Source organism: Euprymna scolopes, chromosome 35 (assembly GCF_053919585.1).
Source record: "Euprymna scolopes isolate OS-2025 chromosome 35, ASM5391958v1, whole genome shotgun sequence".
Lineage (NCBI taxonomy): Eukaryota > Metazoa > Mollusca > Cephalopoda > Sepiida > Sepiolidae > Euprymna > Euprymna scolopes.
Window position 1 is genome coordinate 16879692 of NC_136516.1, and position 15475 is coordinate 16895166.

The following is a 15475-nucleotide window of genomic DNA, read 5'->3' on the forward strand; positions in this document are numbered from 1 at the left end:
GAACAGCTACAGGAGGAATTGGAATACACCCTACTAAAACCTGATATGTCACAGCTGGTGAATTAAAAAAATGCAATCTGGATGTGAGGACACTTTATAAGAACGATATGAACAAAGGTTCTTTCTAAGAAGTGCATGCCTGTGGAACTCTCTTCCATTTGCCTGTTTCCCACCTGACTACAACTTGGATGTCTTCAAGTCCAACATAAACAAATTCCTGATGAATCGCCCCCCTTAAGTAAGACACTATCAAATCTCCAATACTAACGATTACTACAATATTATCCCATTGATTACTGTACACGCAATAATACTTATCTCCGAGTGGCTTTCGGGCCTTGATTAAGTGGGGACCTCCATGTAAAAAAATAAAAAGACAAAAAAAAAAAAATGCAATAAAGTTCTGTTTTAAACTTGGAAAAAAATGTCGCAAACATATGGAATACGAGGAGTATGCAATAAATAATGCCCCCGACCCACTTCCAGTTGTCTGATCAAGCTGAAATTTTGTATGTGCAATGATTTATATCTCTACGGCTTATGTGGCAAATTACAGCTCTGAACTCAGTGGTTTCTGTTTTACAGGTGTTTGAATTGAGTCAGGTGTGAAATGGAGCCTGTTGAATGTAAAGCAGTGATCCGGTTTTTGTATTTGAAAGGATGCACACCACAGGAGACTTTTGATGAAATGGAAGAAACTTATGGTGATAATGCTCCATCATATGACCTTGTAAAACGCTAGCATCGTGAATTCAAATATGGCCGGAAGTCTGTGGAAACAGCTCCCAGACCTGGTCGCCCCCACCCCTTCTGCCATTGATTAGGCATCTGTCCGTCAAGTTGAGGCGCATTACTATTCGCCAAATAGCCCAAGATGTCAAGATTAGTACAGGGTCTGTGGAAACTATCATTCATGACCATTTGCATATGCATAAGGTGTCTGCCAGATAGATTCACCTAAGCTCAAGGAAAGCCTTAGAGGCTGTCATTATGCGATAAAGGAGATGAAAGAGGCTGTGATGAGGGTCATTGGTACACTGACACGAGAGGACTTCCATGGGGCATTCCATGTTGGAACGTTATAAGTACATTGCAGAGGGATTAGAGTTTCAGGCGTGTAATATCAATAAAAGTGTCCATACGAAAAAAAGTCTGGAAACTTATGGAAGGCACCTCGTAGTATTCTTTCTGTGGTCACGAAACCACACTCCTAGGGATTATCATCACCTTTTTAAAAATCAAATGCTAACAATGCATAGAATCAGAGGAACCAAGCCGAATTAGATGTCAGAAAAGCAAAACTCACCTCGATGATTCGGAGTGGGGAACGACTCGTTCCGGGTGTAAGAGGACTGGTGGCCCAGTTTGCAAAAACGCTGGGACATTTCTTCCATGCAAACTGTAATAAAACAAACTAAAATTCAATGTCAGAGACTCAGGTTAACGACGAACAAGCGTTGAAATCATACACAAGATTAGGTAGAAATACTTTCTTTTTAAAGGGGGAGGGAATAGGGCAGGTTATTCCCACGTGTAGACATCTATAATAGAAATCTCACCTGTCTGTTTAAAGGTATCTATATATGTATGTATGTACTACCATACTACCACTTGTTTGTTTTTTTTGTTTTTTTTTTTTTTGCTCAACACACAGCTCTACACACACGGACAATGTCAGGCACCCAGGCTAGTCTAATATATAAAAGGCTATATGTTTGTCTCCATATTTTTAAACTATCTCTTCCGAAACTAAAAGTCACAGAGTGGCGCTAGGTGCCTCAAATGATTGGATGTTTTACGGACCATTTTTTTTTTTTTTTTTTTTTTTTTAAATAGGTCTTTAGCCGGCTAAAATAGTTTTTAAGGGGGGGGTCAAAAATGGGTCAAAATTTTTAAAAAATCGTTATACATTTTTTACATTCATCTTAGTTTATTTTTAATCAGTTCATATGTGTCACATTGGTACAGTGGTAACATCACCAGCTTCGAATGGAACAGTTTTGCTTTCGGTTTCAATTCTAGCTGATAACACACTTTTTTATTTATTTTTTTATTTTTTATTTATTTTTTTTTATTTTTTATTTATTTATTTTTTTTTTTTTAAATCACAACTCTAATCATATGTACAAAATCTGGACAAATTTAAAATATATTTAAGCGTATTTTACGATCGGGCAAAGCTGGTGTGTCAACGTGATTGTGTCCTATGATAACGGTGAAATAAATAAATAAAATAAAAGCAGCTTGTTTAAGAATTTTGAAAATACAATCATCAATACATGTTCTAAACTTTTAAAATATTTATTTGCACAAAATACAAAAGATACATTATGAACAAGTTAGACACACGACCATTCAAAACTGTGGGGATAATGGGTGTCGTTGGTCATCCTAGTCCTCCAATATTTAAAATCCTTTTACTATTAATATGTGCATGTATCGTTCACGTGACAAATTTCTTATGTTAAGAATAAGTAGTTTTGAAAACACTTTTTCAAGATTGTGTCAAGCTAGTCTAGTCTTGATTCACTTCCTTCAGGTTTTAGTTTCGATTTCAGCTTGAATATTTTTTTTACTTACAAGAAGTGAACTGTTTAGAAAAACAATATTCGCATGCACATGTCTTGTTTTTTTCCCCCCTCCTTTATTAATGAATTTTAAGGATGTGTATATGTTTTTTTATATATATATATATGTTTTGGATTCACTCCTAAACTAATTAACCGATCATTATGTGTTAAGCGTTGAGACATTATGCTGAACAGAGTGCAATCTCGATACTGAGTGTGAAGTAATTTCCAGTAACAAAGATGGCGGCTAAGAATCAAATGCAGTTTGTGACATAGCCAACGGCGAACTGATTGCATCCAAAATCCAACAATTTTTATAATAACTGAATATTTTCATTGGTTGATTACCACAACCGTGTCGAGACTGCACTCTGTTTAACATAATGTTTCAACACTTAACATTATGAATTTTAAAGATGTATATATGTTTTTATATATATGTATTGGATTCACTCCTAAACTAATTAACCGATCATTATTAATTTTAATTATGTGTATATGATTATATCTTTTTGTGTCTTGGATCAACTCCAAAACTAATTAACTGATCATTATGAATTATATGTAATGTATATGTTTGTATATGTCTATAGATGTCATATTCCAAAGATCACATACAATATTCACCTACTTTGTTAATGTATTTATGTGTACAAGGAACTCTATCCAAGTAATAAGGAATTTGACATACTCATGAAAAACTTATGGAAACTTAATTTTTTTTTTACTTACAAAAAGTGAACTGTTTAGATAAACATAATACTCGCATGCATATGTCTTTTTTTTCCTTCATTTTCGGTATTTCTGTTTATAATAAATGATGGCTTAGACCCAGGAAAGTAGGAAAAAGTATAAATGCACACGGTGTAGAATTTGGTCGTAAGAGGACTTATCGAAGAGGGGAAAAAATTTGACCTACTTCCTCTATAGGTCAGGACAATGAAGATGGCGCTCCTAGGAATAAATGTAATGTTTTAATATTACAAAATAATGTGTATGAAATGGCATTCTATAGTTAAATAAGGTAATAGCGTAAATATAAATTTTCATGTGCAATCCGTTGTTGTAAACGGACAGTATTTTGGTCCACAGTGAAAAAACTGCACCTCTTATTATACACAAGATAAGAATTCTGCATTAATTATAATATATTTTTGTGTATTTTATCACTGGGCAACGCCAGGCAGGTGGTCTGCTAGTATATGATACTTTTAAATAAAGGAAGGGGTGTTGAGAAAGGTACAGATGGGATGGATGTCAAGTAAAATGGTTGTATAAAAAAGATTTGATAGAACCTACCTGTCTCTCATGACATTTGGTGCCATGAATTTTGTGTCTTTGAACACGATGCTGGGTTGCCAAGAATAACCAGTTACGGGTGTTATGGTGGTCGCTGCCGAGTGATGCGGTGATGACCATGCACCCACTTGATTTGAAGTCTCTTCAGTTTTGACGCGTTTGCCGGGGATCCACTCATCGCTCACCTGAGTAAAAATAAAAAAATAAATATTGGAAGGAAAGAAGATTTTGAAACGTAGACATCGTGTTTCATGGCAGTCCTTTATTATGAATTGCGTGGAATCTTTTAGTATATTTTTTTTAGATCCTCATTGTGAACAGCTAGTTATTGTTGCGTTGCTAACAAAAAACAGCTGCTCGTCACCCTGAGGTCATAGTAGTGATGTGGTAGTTAACACTTGTCTTCCTCTCTTGATGATAATGTAATAACAGATAACCAAAAAAGAAAAAAAAACAAAAAAAAACACATTTTCCCTTTATGTTTTACGTTTTTATAATAGAAATAAAGGATGGGAGAAGGGCATGTTTCCCTTCTGCGCGAGTTTGTGAGCTCCCGTGAGTTTGTGCAAGAGTGTGAGCCTGTGTACATGCTTTCGACTATGTGCATGTGTGTGTTTGTAAGTGTGTGTATGTAGAGAGAGAGAGAGCAGTGTAAACATTTCCCCCCCCCAAACACCTCCCAAAGTCATAAACAGGTAACATTACGTATAGCAAGTCAAATGTTGAAGGTTCAATTCCAGTGAGTAAAAGATTGGTTTGAGTGTCCACCTTTACATGGGAAATATAAGGAAACAGAGAGGATGAGGAGACGCAGAGAGGATGAGGAGACGCAGAGAGGATGAGGAGACGCAGAGAGGATGAGGAGACGCAGAGAGGATGAGGAGACGCAGAGAGGATGAGGAGACGCAGAGAGGATGAGGAGACGCAGAGAGGATGAGGAGACGCAGAGAGGATGAGGAGACGCAGAGAGGATGAGGAGACGCAGAGAGGATGAGGAGACGCAGAGAGGATGAGGAGACGCAGAGAGGATGAGGAGACGCAGAGAGGATGAGGAGACGCAGAGAGGATGAGGAGACGCAGAGAGGATGAGGAGACGCAGAGAGGATGAGGAGACGCAGAGAGGATGAGGAGACGCAGAGAGGATGAGGAGACGCAGAGAGGATGAGGAGACGCAGAGAGGATGAGGAGACGCAGAGAGGATGAGGAGACGCAGAGAGGATGAGGAGACGCAGAGAGGATGAGGAGACGCAGAGAGGATGAGGAGACGCAGAGAGGATGAGGAGGAGAGACAGAAAATAAGGAAAGCGAGGAAAGGGGAAGGTAAAGAGAGGAGGAGGAGATAAATATTTGAACTTTAATCTCATGGTGCACTTGCGTTGTGCAATTGCATCGTTTGCCGATTTCACGCAAATTGAAAGAAAAATAACGGACAAACCACAACACAAACCTAAATCGCACGAACATCGGGGGACCCATAAAAGAAATATCCGCTTATGAGTGCCAAGAAATAAAAGAATCCGCAGTTAAATCAATATAAGAACACATTTAGGTCATCAACAGTTGGACAGCAGACTTAATCCGATAACCTGCCATGTTATTTTTATCGTCGCAGCTGCCAATGTCACGCTTCAGAATTTTAATGTCAAGCAAAAATAACAGAATAGAAAAAAGCCTCAGCTAAAGTTCCTTAACAGACTTAAGCCAAATGACAGACATGAATCGCAGGACACTGGGGAGAAAAAAAGAGGCCAGCAGAGCATAGGGAAGAGCCCAAAAAGACGGCCAGGCAACAAGGGACATCGTGTAATAGTCCCATAATGCAAGTAATAGTGAGCAGTAAAGTACCTTGACAATATTTCTCAGATAATTAAATGTATTAGTAAAAGTGCATGTTTACCCAGGCAAACGACTTCCTGTTTTGAAAGTTACAATAAAAAATAAAATGAATAAATTCAAATAAATATATAAAAATGACAAAAAATATGACCAACTAACTAAAACTTACAAACGAAAACTGAATAAAAGTAAATAAGCAAAACTAAATAAAAATAAATAAAAACTAAATAAAAAAAAATTAAAATATGACAAAAAAATTATCTTGGTACCAAAGAAAACGATTTTATTATTCCTATTTACAATGCCTCCCCACGGGACAGAGTTAGACACCAGGGTTGTTTTTTTAATGTGGAGAAAAGGAACAAAAATAAAAATTGTCTCAGTCGTGAAGGCTTTGTCCTTCACTGACAGAAGAAATTCAAGTGCAGCATCTGAAAAACAGATACTACACTTGTTATATTTTCTATATATTCATTTGAAAAAAAAAAAAAAAAAAAAAAGCAGTGAATATTGACAAACGAGATTTATTAGTGAACATGTGGAAAATACCCGCCACCGGCCATCATTTATTTCGTTTTTGTTTTTTTTTTAGATTGGTTTGAAAAGATAGAGATTATTGCTTTCCTACCATTAACAAAAGAGTAAATTCTTGTGAAAAAAAAAAAAAAAAAAAAAATTTTTGAAGGTGAGGTGGGGGGGGGGATCGTTTTGTTTCTTTTCCAAATGGCACCATTTGATGGGAAAAGTGTATTGATCTTTGTTGGCAAGGATCATGACTCACGCTGACCTCCAACCATTGGCAAAAGTCTTGAAAATATATATATATATATATATATATATATATATATATATATATATATATTTATTAATGGCCTGATAAGGCCACAGAGGAGACAACCAAGCAAAAAAAAAAAAAAAAAAAAAAAAAAAAAAAAAAAAAAAAAAAAAAAAAAAAAAAAAAAAAGAACCTAAGCAAAATTCATCCCAAAGCAGCAAAACTAAAGCTAGCCTGCCAGGACACTATACACACAAATGTAGGCAAATTTGGCCATATATTATTGGTTTGAAAATATAGGTTCTTTTATACCAATTGTTATAAAATGCTAACAGAATTGTATTATCTTCAAAAAGCTGAAAATTTTCACGTAGTTCCGTCCCATAGAACCAAAGATATGAACATTTCAATATTCAATTTGGCTACGAATATATATATATATATATATATATATACACACACTACTTTTTTGGTAATTTTATAAGTTCAAAATCTATCTCAGTGACTATTGATCACAATTTAACAAATGAAGACTTGTTGGAAAGCTAATGATCTGAATTGTGTAGTGAGCTTTGTGACATTTGCTATTAAAGTCGCACATTAAAAGGATCATCCATCGCTTATTTTTGATACTTTAACAGACATAAAATGTTTGTCATTTGTTTTCCTAGTTTTGCATATGAATTACAAAATATCTGATATTTCCCCAAAACCTCTGGCCTTGATAGAGGGGAGACAAAAAAACAAAACAAAAAAACTTGTTGCTATGGTTTCAAATGATCTGAAATAACAGTAAGGGGAGACTTGATTCCAAATATTTCTCATATGTTATATTTCCCCTCTTTGGTTTTTATACATAAAGTAAATTTCATAGTGTATAAGAATTATTTGATACTGGAGATATTCATAATCGTACCCTATTCCAAAGAGGGGAGATATAACATATGAGAAATATTTGGAATCAAGTCTCCCTTTACTGTTATTTCAGAACATTTAGAAAGTTTTAGTCTCCCCCTCCATCAAGGCCAGATGTTTTGGGGAAATATCAATATTTTGTAATCCATATGCAATATATGGACCTTCACCTGGTAAATTCCATTTTCTTAATTTTAACTTTTGCACTGACCCCCCTACCCGACTAAAACCGAAATATAAAGTTTCACATGGTTTTAATACTCTATATATATTAAGTTTCATGTCTGTAATCAAAAACTAACAGGAGTTTGGTAGGCAAAATGTTTTAAACATAGATATATATAGAAAGAGGTTTGTGTTTACTATAAACTTTTTACGCAATTATGCAAGTATAAATCATGTAGAATATCTGTATGAATATAATTACACGTAATAGTTAACTAAATATGACCATCCCATAAGAAAACCGAAAAAATTTTTATAGGGAATTAATTAAAATGAATGTTTAAAAGAATATGCAAATTAGATCTTTTGCATATGAATGCAATTCCACAAACCATATCTAACAAAGTTGTATTTTGTTTTTTAAATAAATAGAAAAAGGTTTTTTTTTCTGTTGTTCTTGGCCTTCGGGATGTTACTCTTAAAATAATTTGTCTCAGTCAATGGAGGAGAAACCCTCTATACTGAGACAATTATAGTTTTTGGTCCCTACCAGAGTGCACCTTTTGCCTTTTTGAGGGTGGAGCTGGTTTTCCTCCACATTAAAAACGACCTTGCGTCACACTTTGCTTTCATGGGGAAGCAAATAAATGCTAATAGAAAAAAGGGGGTTTAATATCAATACAAAAAAAAAAAAAAAAAAAATACAAGAGTATATATAAATGTGAGCGAATATATATACATGTATAGTGTGTGTGTGTGTGTGTGTGTGTGTGTGTATGTATATATATATATATATATATATAAATAAATATAAATAAAGAGAGATGTGTGTGCATATATATATATATATATATATATATATATGCACGACTGTTTTTGTATATATGTGTATGTGATTTTGTCTACATAAGTTTATGTAGACAATTACTTGGCCTTTTGGTCAAGATCAAAGTGTAGTATCTGTTCTTCAGATGCTGCACTTCATTTTCTTGTTCTCTTTCGGTGGAGGAGAAATTCTTCACGACTGAGACAATTTTTATTTTTGTACCTTTTCTCCACGTTAAAAAACGACCCTGGTGTCTAACTCTGTCTCGTGGGGAGGCATAGTAAATAGGTACATAAGTTTATGTATTTGAGTGTGTACATGCATCTGTTTGCAGTTGTGTATGTATGCCAATGCGTGCAGGTTCGCCGGGTGAGTCATAATTCCACTGTTTCATGAAGACAATTCCCAGTCTCTTCGCAAATGAGTGTCTCTTAAATTTTTCATTAGTTTGCGGCACTGACTTCAAAGAATTTGCAATCGGCATGGCGCCAGTTACATAATTTATTACCCATTTTTTTTTTTTTCCTGCTTTTTAATTCCAGAGACTATTAATCGAGGCGCTTCCTTCCACTACAGAAGCCTGCTGTCTACAAAATGCCGTCGGAATTCTAAAGGTCAACCGACATTATTGCAATTGTTGTACTGTTTTGGAACGGGTACTCATTCTCCCCCCCCCCCCATTTGGAAAACAAATCCTTTAATATTCTAAATTCTATTAAAGGATATGAAATGACAGGAGCATGCTCTTTTTTGTGGACACTGAAAGGGTGAATGACTAGAACAGTTGATTGTATGTTTGTATGTCTGCTAAAAACTTTTGTCATCCCCATCAAATCAGCACAAACTGGGAACCATTAGAAAGAGTGAGCTCTCGAACACATAATATAGAAAAATTAGAACAAATTGTCAATCTAGAAATGTTTAGTTTGTAGTCCGGGGGGGGGGGGCAGATAAAAACCTTGTTAATCGTGCATGTACTAACGGTCAATTTATTGTTTCCTTTTAAAAAGATAAATTTGCAACGTCATAATATTGGTGACATCTTGGTCTTATCGATAGTGTTTGTTTACGAACTTAAGTTTTATACGTTCACACCTAGCACAAGTTATTTCTTTTTCTCTGCTTTTAAAGTTTTCAATTTTCTTACATGTGCCCACCAGGCAACATTTTTTTTTTTTTTTAATAACACGATAAGATGGCACTCAAGTCACATTTTTTAAACCGTATTTTAGGACCAGGCAATGCTAAGGTTTCAAACTTATGAATTAATAAAAAAAGAACCTACATTTTCAAACAAATAAAATATGGCCAAATTTTCCTACATTTGTATATATAGTGTCCAATATAGTGTTGTAATACTCCAGACGAGATGAATTCTTATAGAGGGATATAATACAAAAAGACCACAAGAAACATATACAATAAAATACTTAAATGGTCACTTGGGGAGATGAAAATTATGTTCTCAACTTCTTGACTAATTCAGTGTTTGAGATGTAAAGGGAAACTTTAATGGAATATTCGAATAACTACGAGTTACCTCATGATCATACAAGCCCAAATTCGACAACATCTATGTCAAATAAACGTTGCGATGTCAGGAATTCCTAGATATAATTTGTAAAGTGTGGTCAGATTTCATGAAAAGTGTTTGTCTGAGCTCCAATCTAGGGTACCCACTTGCCAAATGTTCACGAAAAACACTTTTCTATCTGAAACAACTATCAATATTTCCCCCCCACTCTTTATCTGTGCCGTAACCTAAACGCGCATTCCCTGAACAAAGCTTCTTTTTTAGAACTGCATGCCTGTGGAACTCTGTTCTGCCTGCTTTCCAACTGACTACAATATGGCTGTCTTCAAGTCTAACGTAAACAAGTTCTTGATGAGCCATCCTTTTAAGTAATCCAATTTAACAAATTTCCACTACTAACGATTACTACGATCTGCTTGACCCTCGGGGTCAAGATCAAAGTGTAGTATCTGTTCTTCAGATGCTGCACTTGAATTTCTTGTTTCTGTCAGTGGAGGAGAAATCCTTCATGACTGAGACAATTTTTATTTTTGTTCCTTTTCTCCACATTAAAAAACGACCCTGGTGTCTAACTGTCCCGTGGGGAGACATTGTAAATAGGGACTACTGTGCACTAATTAACCTTTATCCTCGAGTAGCCTATAGGTGGTGACTCCTTTGTAATAAAATTTTTTTTAAAATCTAAGAGGCCTGTCATTATGGTGTGATCGAGAGTGAGGGCGGGGGGGGGGAATATTTTTTGAAATTCAACCCAAAGGAAGAAATTAATTTTTATTTAAAAAAGGATAATAAATAAATAAAAACAGTAAAATAATTAAAATGGCAACAGATGGAAGCAGTTACTAAACTAAAAAACTCATGTGTTTGTGGCAAGAACGGAATATGCTAGATGCAAGGGAGTATGAAGCATTCCTCCTGCAGAGAATTCGCCCCCCCCCCCCCCACACACACACAGGATTCTTTCAAGGTTTTTTGTAGAGCAGTGTAATCATGTCTCCTCCCCATTTCTTTCCCCTCCCATGCTTTCTCATTCTCTCACTCTTCCCCTCCCATGCTTTCTCATTCTCTCACTCTTCCCCTCCCATGCTTTCTCATTCTCTCACTCTTCCCCTCCCATGCTTTCCCAGTCTCTCTCACTTCCCCTCCTGTGCTTTCTCATGCTATTTGTCTCTTTCCTCCCATGCTTTCTCATTTTTTCTCTCTTCCCCTCCCATGCTTTCCCACTCTCTCTTCCCCACTAGTTAAACTCATAAATGACACACCATGGCAACAGTCTACACTGGTAATAAAGCCCTAAACCATTTCTGTTAAACATTAAATAACCTTAAAAAGGGTTGATATGTTGTAAAACAGATAGACAAAACCTTAGCAAAGTCGAGGTTCTTCTTTTCTCTGTCGGCTTTCTGCCTAAGCAGGGGGTGATGTAGCAGTCACGAATAAAATAAAAGATTTATTTTTCATGCGAATATCCCTGCTAGGTGATCTGGTTATTCATTGCAATGCACCTAACATCCATCTAAGGAAATTCTTCAGCCTCTTTGGAAATCAAACTCGGGAAGCATTAAAGACACTCTCCCGTCACGGTCCAGCATTGACGATCTTCATCCTAGGATAACAACTGGCCAACATGCGACAGTCCAAAAAGCTTTTCATTTTCTTCATTCATTCACTGTTCCACTTCCTGCCGCTGAAATAAACCATTTCGTTGTTGCTTTAAAACACGTTTTGTTTTTATGGAGGCGCATCGCACATCTCTAAATCTCATCCTAACCACTCACAGAATCTGGATATCATAGAGATCACTATTAGTTTCAAATCGATTGGTGCATGTCACCATGCAGTGTGTGGAGTTGGAAGAATAAATCTTACTCATAAAACTCACTATGTTCCTCTCTCCATTTTTTTTTTTTTTTTTTTTTTTTTTCAAAGTGCATCTCCTCTGAGATGCAAGGTCACACAGCGGCGCATCAAAGGATTGCATTTTTTTGTGGATCATTCATTTTGGGATTTTTAGACGATAAATGTAGGTGTTAAGAGGTCAAAATTGAAAAATTTGGAACTTGGCAGATGTAAGTTGACTTAAAGTGCTCTTGTATACATCTGATTCATTTTTATTATTTCTCATTTGTCTGGCAATTGCACAAACGGTAACAACTAAAGCTGGAGAGCCATATATTTTGGGTTCAATTCTAGCTGACAACACCCAAGTCATTTTTCTTTTGAAACCATTACTACCTATTGGGTACAATATAATAACCAATAGAGAATTGGCTCTATAATGATAATGAATAAGAAATCTACATGAATTAAAATATATTTAAGCGTATTTTTATGACCGGGCAATGCCAGGTGCGTTGCTAGTGAATTGCTGTTTTTCTGGGTCAGAATCTCTTCCATCTAACACTTATGGTTGGTTAGTTTTTGACCTTTTCTTTTTTAGCGCATTATATCTAGTGGCTTCATATCTTGTCTGCGGCGATTCCCATCAGAAAACTCTAAATTGTATCCCAGTTTCCATGCTGTATACTCCTCCCACATCATCATCATCATCACCATCTGACCATATAAAGTCATCAAATACCTGCCCCCCCCCCATCTCAATCTCATCAACAGGTTCAGGTGGCATATTTTTGTTATCAACAGTTTTCATAATAGGATTTTCTTTAAGCGACACAACTACAGCAAACATCCACAACAGATCTTTTAGCTCTCGGCAGTTCACCGATTGCTCGGATATCTTTAATGAAACCAAATTTATTTTGTGTGCATAATTTCATATGGAACATTTTTCTGGACAATATTTTTTTTTAGGTTTTGTTGATTTCATGGCTTATTTGCTTACATCATGTTTTATGGTCTTCAGTATGGAGAGAATGGGATGGGGAAAGGAGAGAGGAGCCAGCAGAAAGAGAGAGAGAGAGGAGCCAGCAGAAAGAGAGAGAGAGAGGAGGAAGCAGAAAGAGAGAGAGAGAGGAGGAAGCAGAAAGAGAGAGAAAGAGAGGAGGAAGCAGAAAGAGAGAGAAAGAGAGGAGGAAGCAGAAAGAGAGAGAGAGAGAGGAGGAAGCAGAAAGAGAGAGAGAGAGAGAGGAGGAAGCAGAAAGAGAGAGAGAGAGAGGAGGAAGCAGAAAGAGAGAGAGAGAGAGGAGGAAGCAGAAAGAGAGAGAGAGAGAGGAGGAAGCAGAAAGAGAGAGAGAGAGAGGAGGAAGCAGAAAGAGAGAGAGAGAGAGGAGGAAGCAGAAAGAGAGAGAGAGAGAGGAGGAAGCAGAAAGAGAGAGAGAGAGAGGAGGAAGCAGAAAGAGAGAGAGAGAGAGGAGGAAGCAGAAAGAGAGAGAGAGAGAGGAGGAAGCAGAAAGAGAGAGAGAGAGAGGAGGAAGCAGAAAGAGAGAGAGAGAGAGGAGGAAGCAGAAAGAGAGAGAGAGAGAGGAGGAAGCAGAAAGAGAGAGAGAGAGGAGGAAGCAGAAAGAGAGAGAGAGAGGAGGAAGCAGAAAGAGAGAGAGAGAGGAGGAAGCAGAAAGAGAGAGAGAGAGGAGGAAGCAGAAAGAGAGAGAGAGGAGGAAGCAGAAAGAGAGAGAGATGAGGAAGCAGAAAGAGAGAGAGAGAGAGAGGAGGAAGCAGAAAGAGAGAGAGAGAGAGGAGGAAGCAGAAAGAGAGAGAGAGAGAGAGAGGAGGAAGCAGAAAGAGAGAGAGAGAGAGAGAGGAGGAAGCAGAAAGAGAGAGAGAGAGAGGAGGAAGCAGAAAGAGAGAGAGAGAGAGGAGGAAGCAGAAAGAGAGAGAGAGAGAGGAGGAAGCAGAAAGAGAGAGAGAGGAGGAAGCAGAAAGAGAGAGAGAGAGAGGAGGAAGCAGAAAGAGAGAGAGAGAGAGGAGGAAGCAGAAAGAGAGAGAGAGGAGGAAGCAGAAAGAGAGAGAGGAGGAAGCAGAAAGAGAGAGAGGAGGAAGCAGAAAGAGAGAGAGGAGGAAGCAGAAAGAGAGAGAGAGAGAGGAGGAAGCAGAAAGAGAGAGAGAGAGAGGAGGAAGCAGAAAGAGAGAGAGAGAGAGGAGGAAGCAGAAAGAGAGAGAGAGAGAGAGGAGGAAGCAGAAAGAGAGAGAGAGAGAGAGGAGGAAGCAGAAAGAGAGAGAGAGAGAGAGGAGGAAGCAGAAAGAGAGAGAGAGAGAGAGGAGGAAGCAGAAAGAGAGAGAGGAGGAAGCAGAAAGAGAGAGAGGAGGAAGCAGAAAGAGAGAGAGGAGGAAGCAGAAAGAGAGAGAGGAGGAAGCAGAAAGAGAGAGAGGAGGAAGCAGAAAGAGAGAGAGGAGGAAGCAGAAAGAGAGAGAGAGAGGAGGAAGCAGAAAGAGAGAGAGAGAGGAGGAAGCAGAAAGAGAGAGAGAGAGAGGAGGAAGCAGAAAGAGAGAGAGAGAGAGGAGGAAGCAGAAAGAGAGAGAGAGGAGGAAGCAGAAAGAGAGAGAGAGAGAGAGAGAGAGGAGGAAGCAGAAAGAGAGAGAGAGAGAGAGGAGGAAGCAGAAAGAGAGAGAGAGGGAGAGTAACATGTTTCTAAAATTTCTTGGCTTCTCTCCAAACCGAAAGAATTCCTCAGCACGAAATCTCCTAGTAATTGTAGTCATAGAACCAGCCACTCAAATGTACACACACAAACACACACTGGCAAATGGCATGGTGCCACCAATGAATGACATCTGCTTACATTGTGTTACAAAACATTTTTCACAAGACAAACAGACAAAGTAAAGAAATTGATAAATTATTAATAAAAACTCAAGTTTAACTTTAAAAAAAGAAGAAAAGTACTTGGGACTATTGTCTTAAATATAAGCCATATTTTCATTTTGCTGAGGAAGACACATTGTGAGAAGTCAAAAAAAAAAAGTTAATGCTCTCCATTTTAATAACGATTTTTCTCCAATCTTTTGCATCGATATATCGTAATCCATTTACCTTTCACCTGCCCATAGCGGTTGCTGTTGGGACGCTACAGATGACCTGTCAACCAGTCCTCTCCACCCTTCATTCTCCTCTGCAGATTTGACCGCCTCTGTGATGTTATCATCCCATCTCTTCTTTTGTCTTCCTCTCTTTATTCCTCGTCTCACTGTTCCTTGGAGCACTGTCTTGGCAAGCCGCCTCTTTCCTCTTGTTACATGGCCGAACCATTTTAGTTTGCGCCTCCTGATTGGTGAGAAAATCTTCATAACAACCAATAGCTTTATTTTGTTTTTGATTTCCTCTTTGGTTATGTGGTCTTTGTAAGAGAAACCGAGCAGCGTCCTGAAGCATCTCATTTCTGAGGCCTGAATCCTCTTTAAGGGTCCATGTTTCACACGCATACACGAAAACTGAGTGGACAAGGGAACATATGAGTTATCTTTGAGCTGAGCTTGATTGCCTTGTCCTTCCAAATGATGTTCAACTTAAGTAGTGCATATAATTTACCCAATTGGCACTTGCGCTAGACAGGTTGAACTAACTTCCTCCAAAGAGAAAGTTTCATGGGAAACTCACGTTCACAAACGGTCACCAGTCGTGCATATATCCAGGTCAGGGGAGATGATAATGTTAGGTTTTT

General features: G+C 37.5%; 1 protein-coding gene and 1 long non-coding RNA gene across 9 annotated transcripts in view; one reads left to right on the top strand and one right to left on the bottom strand.

Annotated features, from left to right (window-relative positions):
* The window catches only part of LOC145259715 (uncharacterized), a 38492-nt gene extending 31819 nt beyond the window's left edge, over positions 1-6673 (top strand). The window contains exon 2 of the long non-coding RNA XR_013864188.1: positions 6608-6673. This is a non-coding gene — a long non-coding RNA (uncharacterized LOC145259715). The remainder of the gene's footprint in view (positions 1-6607) is intronic.
* The window catches only part of LOC145259713 (uncharacterized), a 164219-nt gene that overhangs the window by 29769 nt on the left and 118975 nt on the right, over positions 1-15475 (bottom strand). For 4 of the 8 annotated variants that reach the window (XM_080117395.1, XM_080117401.1, XM_080117399.1 and 1 more), the window contains 2 exons: positions 3870-4054; positions 1307-1399 (listed from right to left, as the gene is read on the bottom strand). In XM_080117395.1, coding sequence (XP_079973521.1) covers positions 1307-1399; positions 3870-4054 — 278 coding nt within the window. Of the gene's footprint in view, positions 1-1306; positions 1415-3869; positions 4055-15475 lie in introns of all 8 variants that reach the window. The other 4 variants (XM_080117400.1, XM_080117398.1, XM_080117396.1 and 1 more) reach the window with 1 other exon arrangement.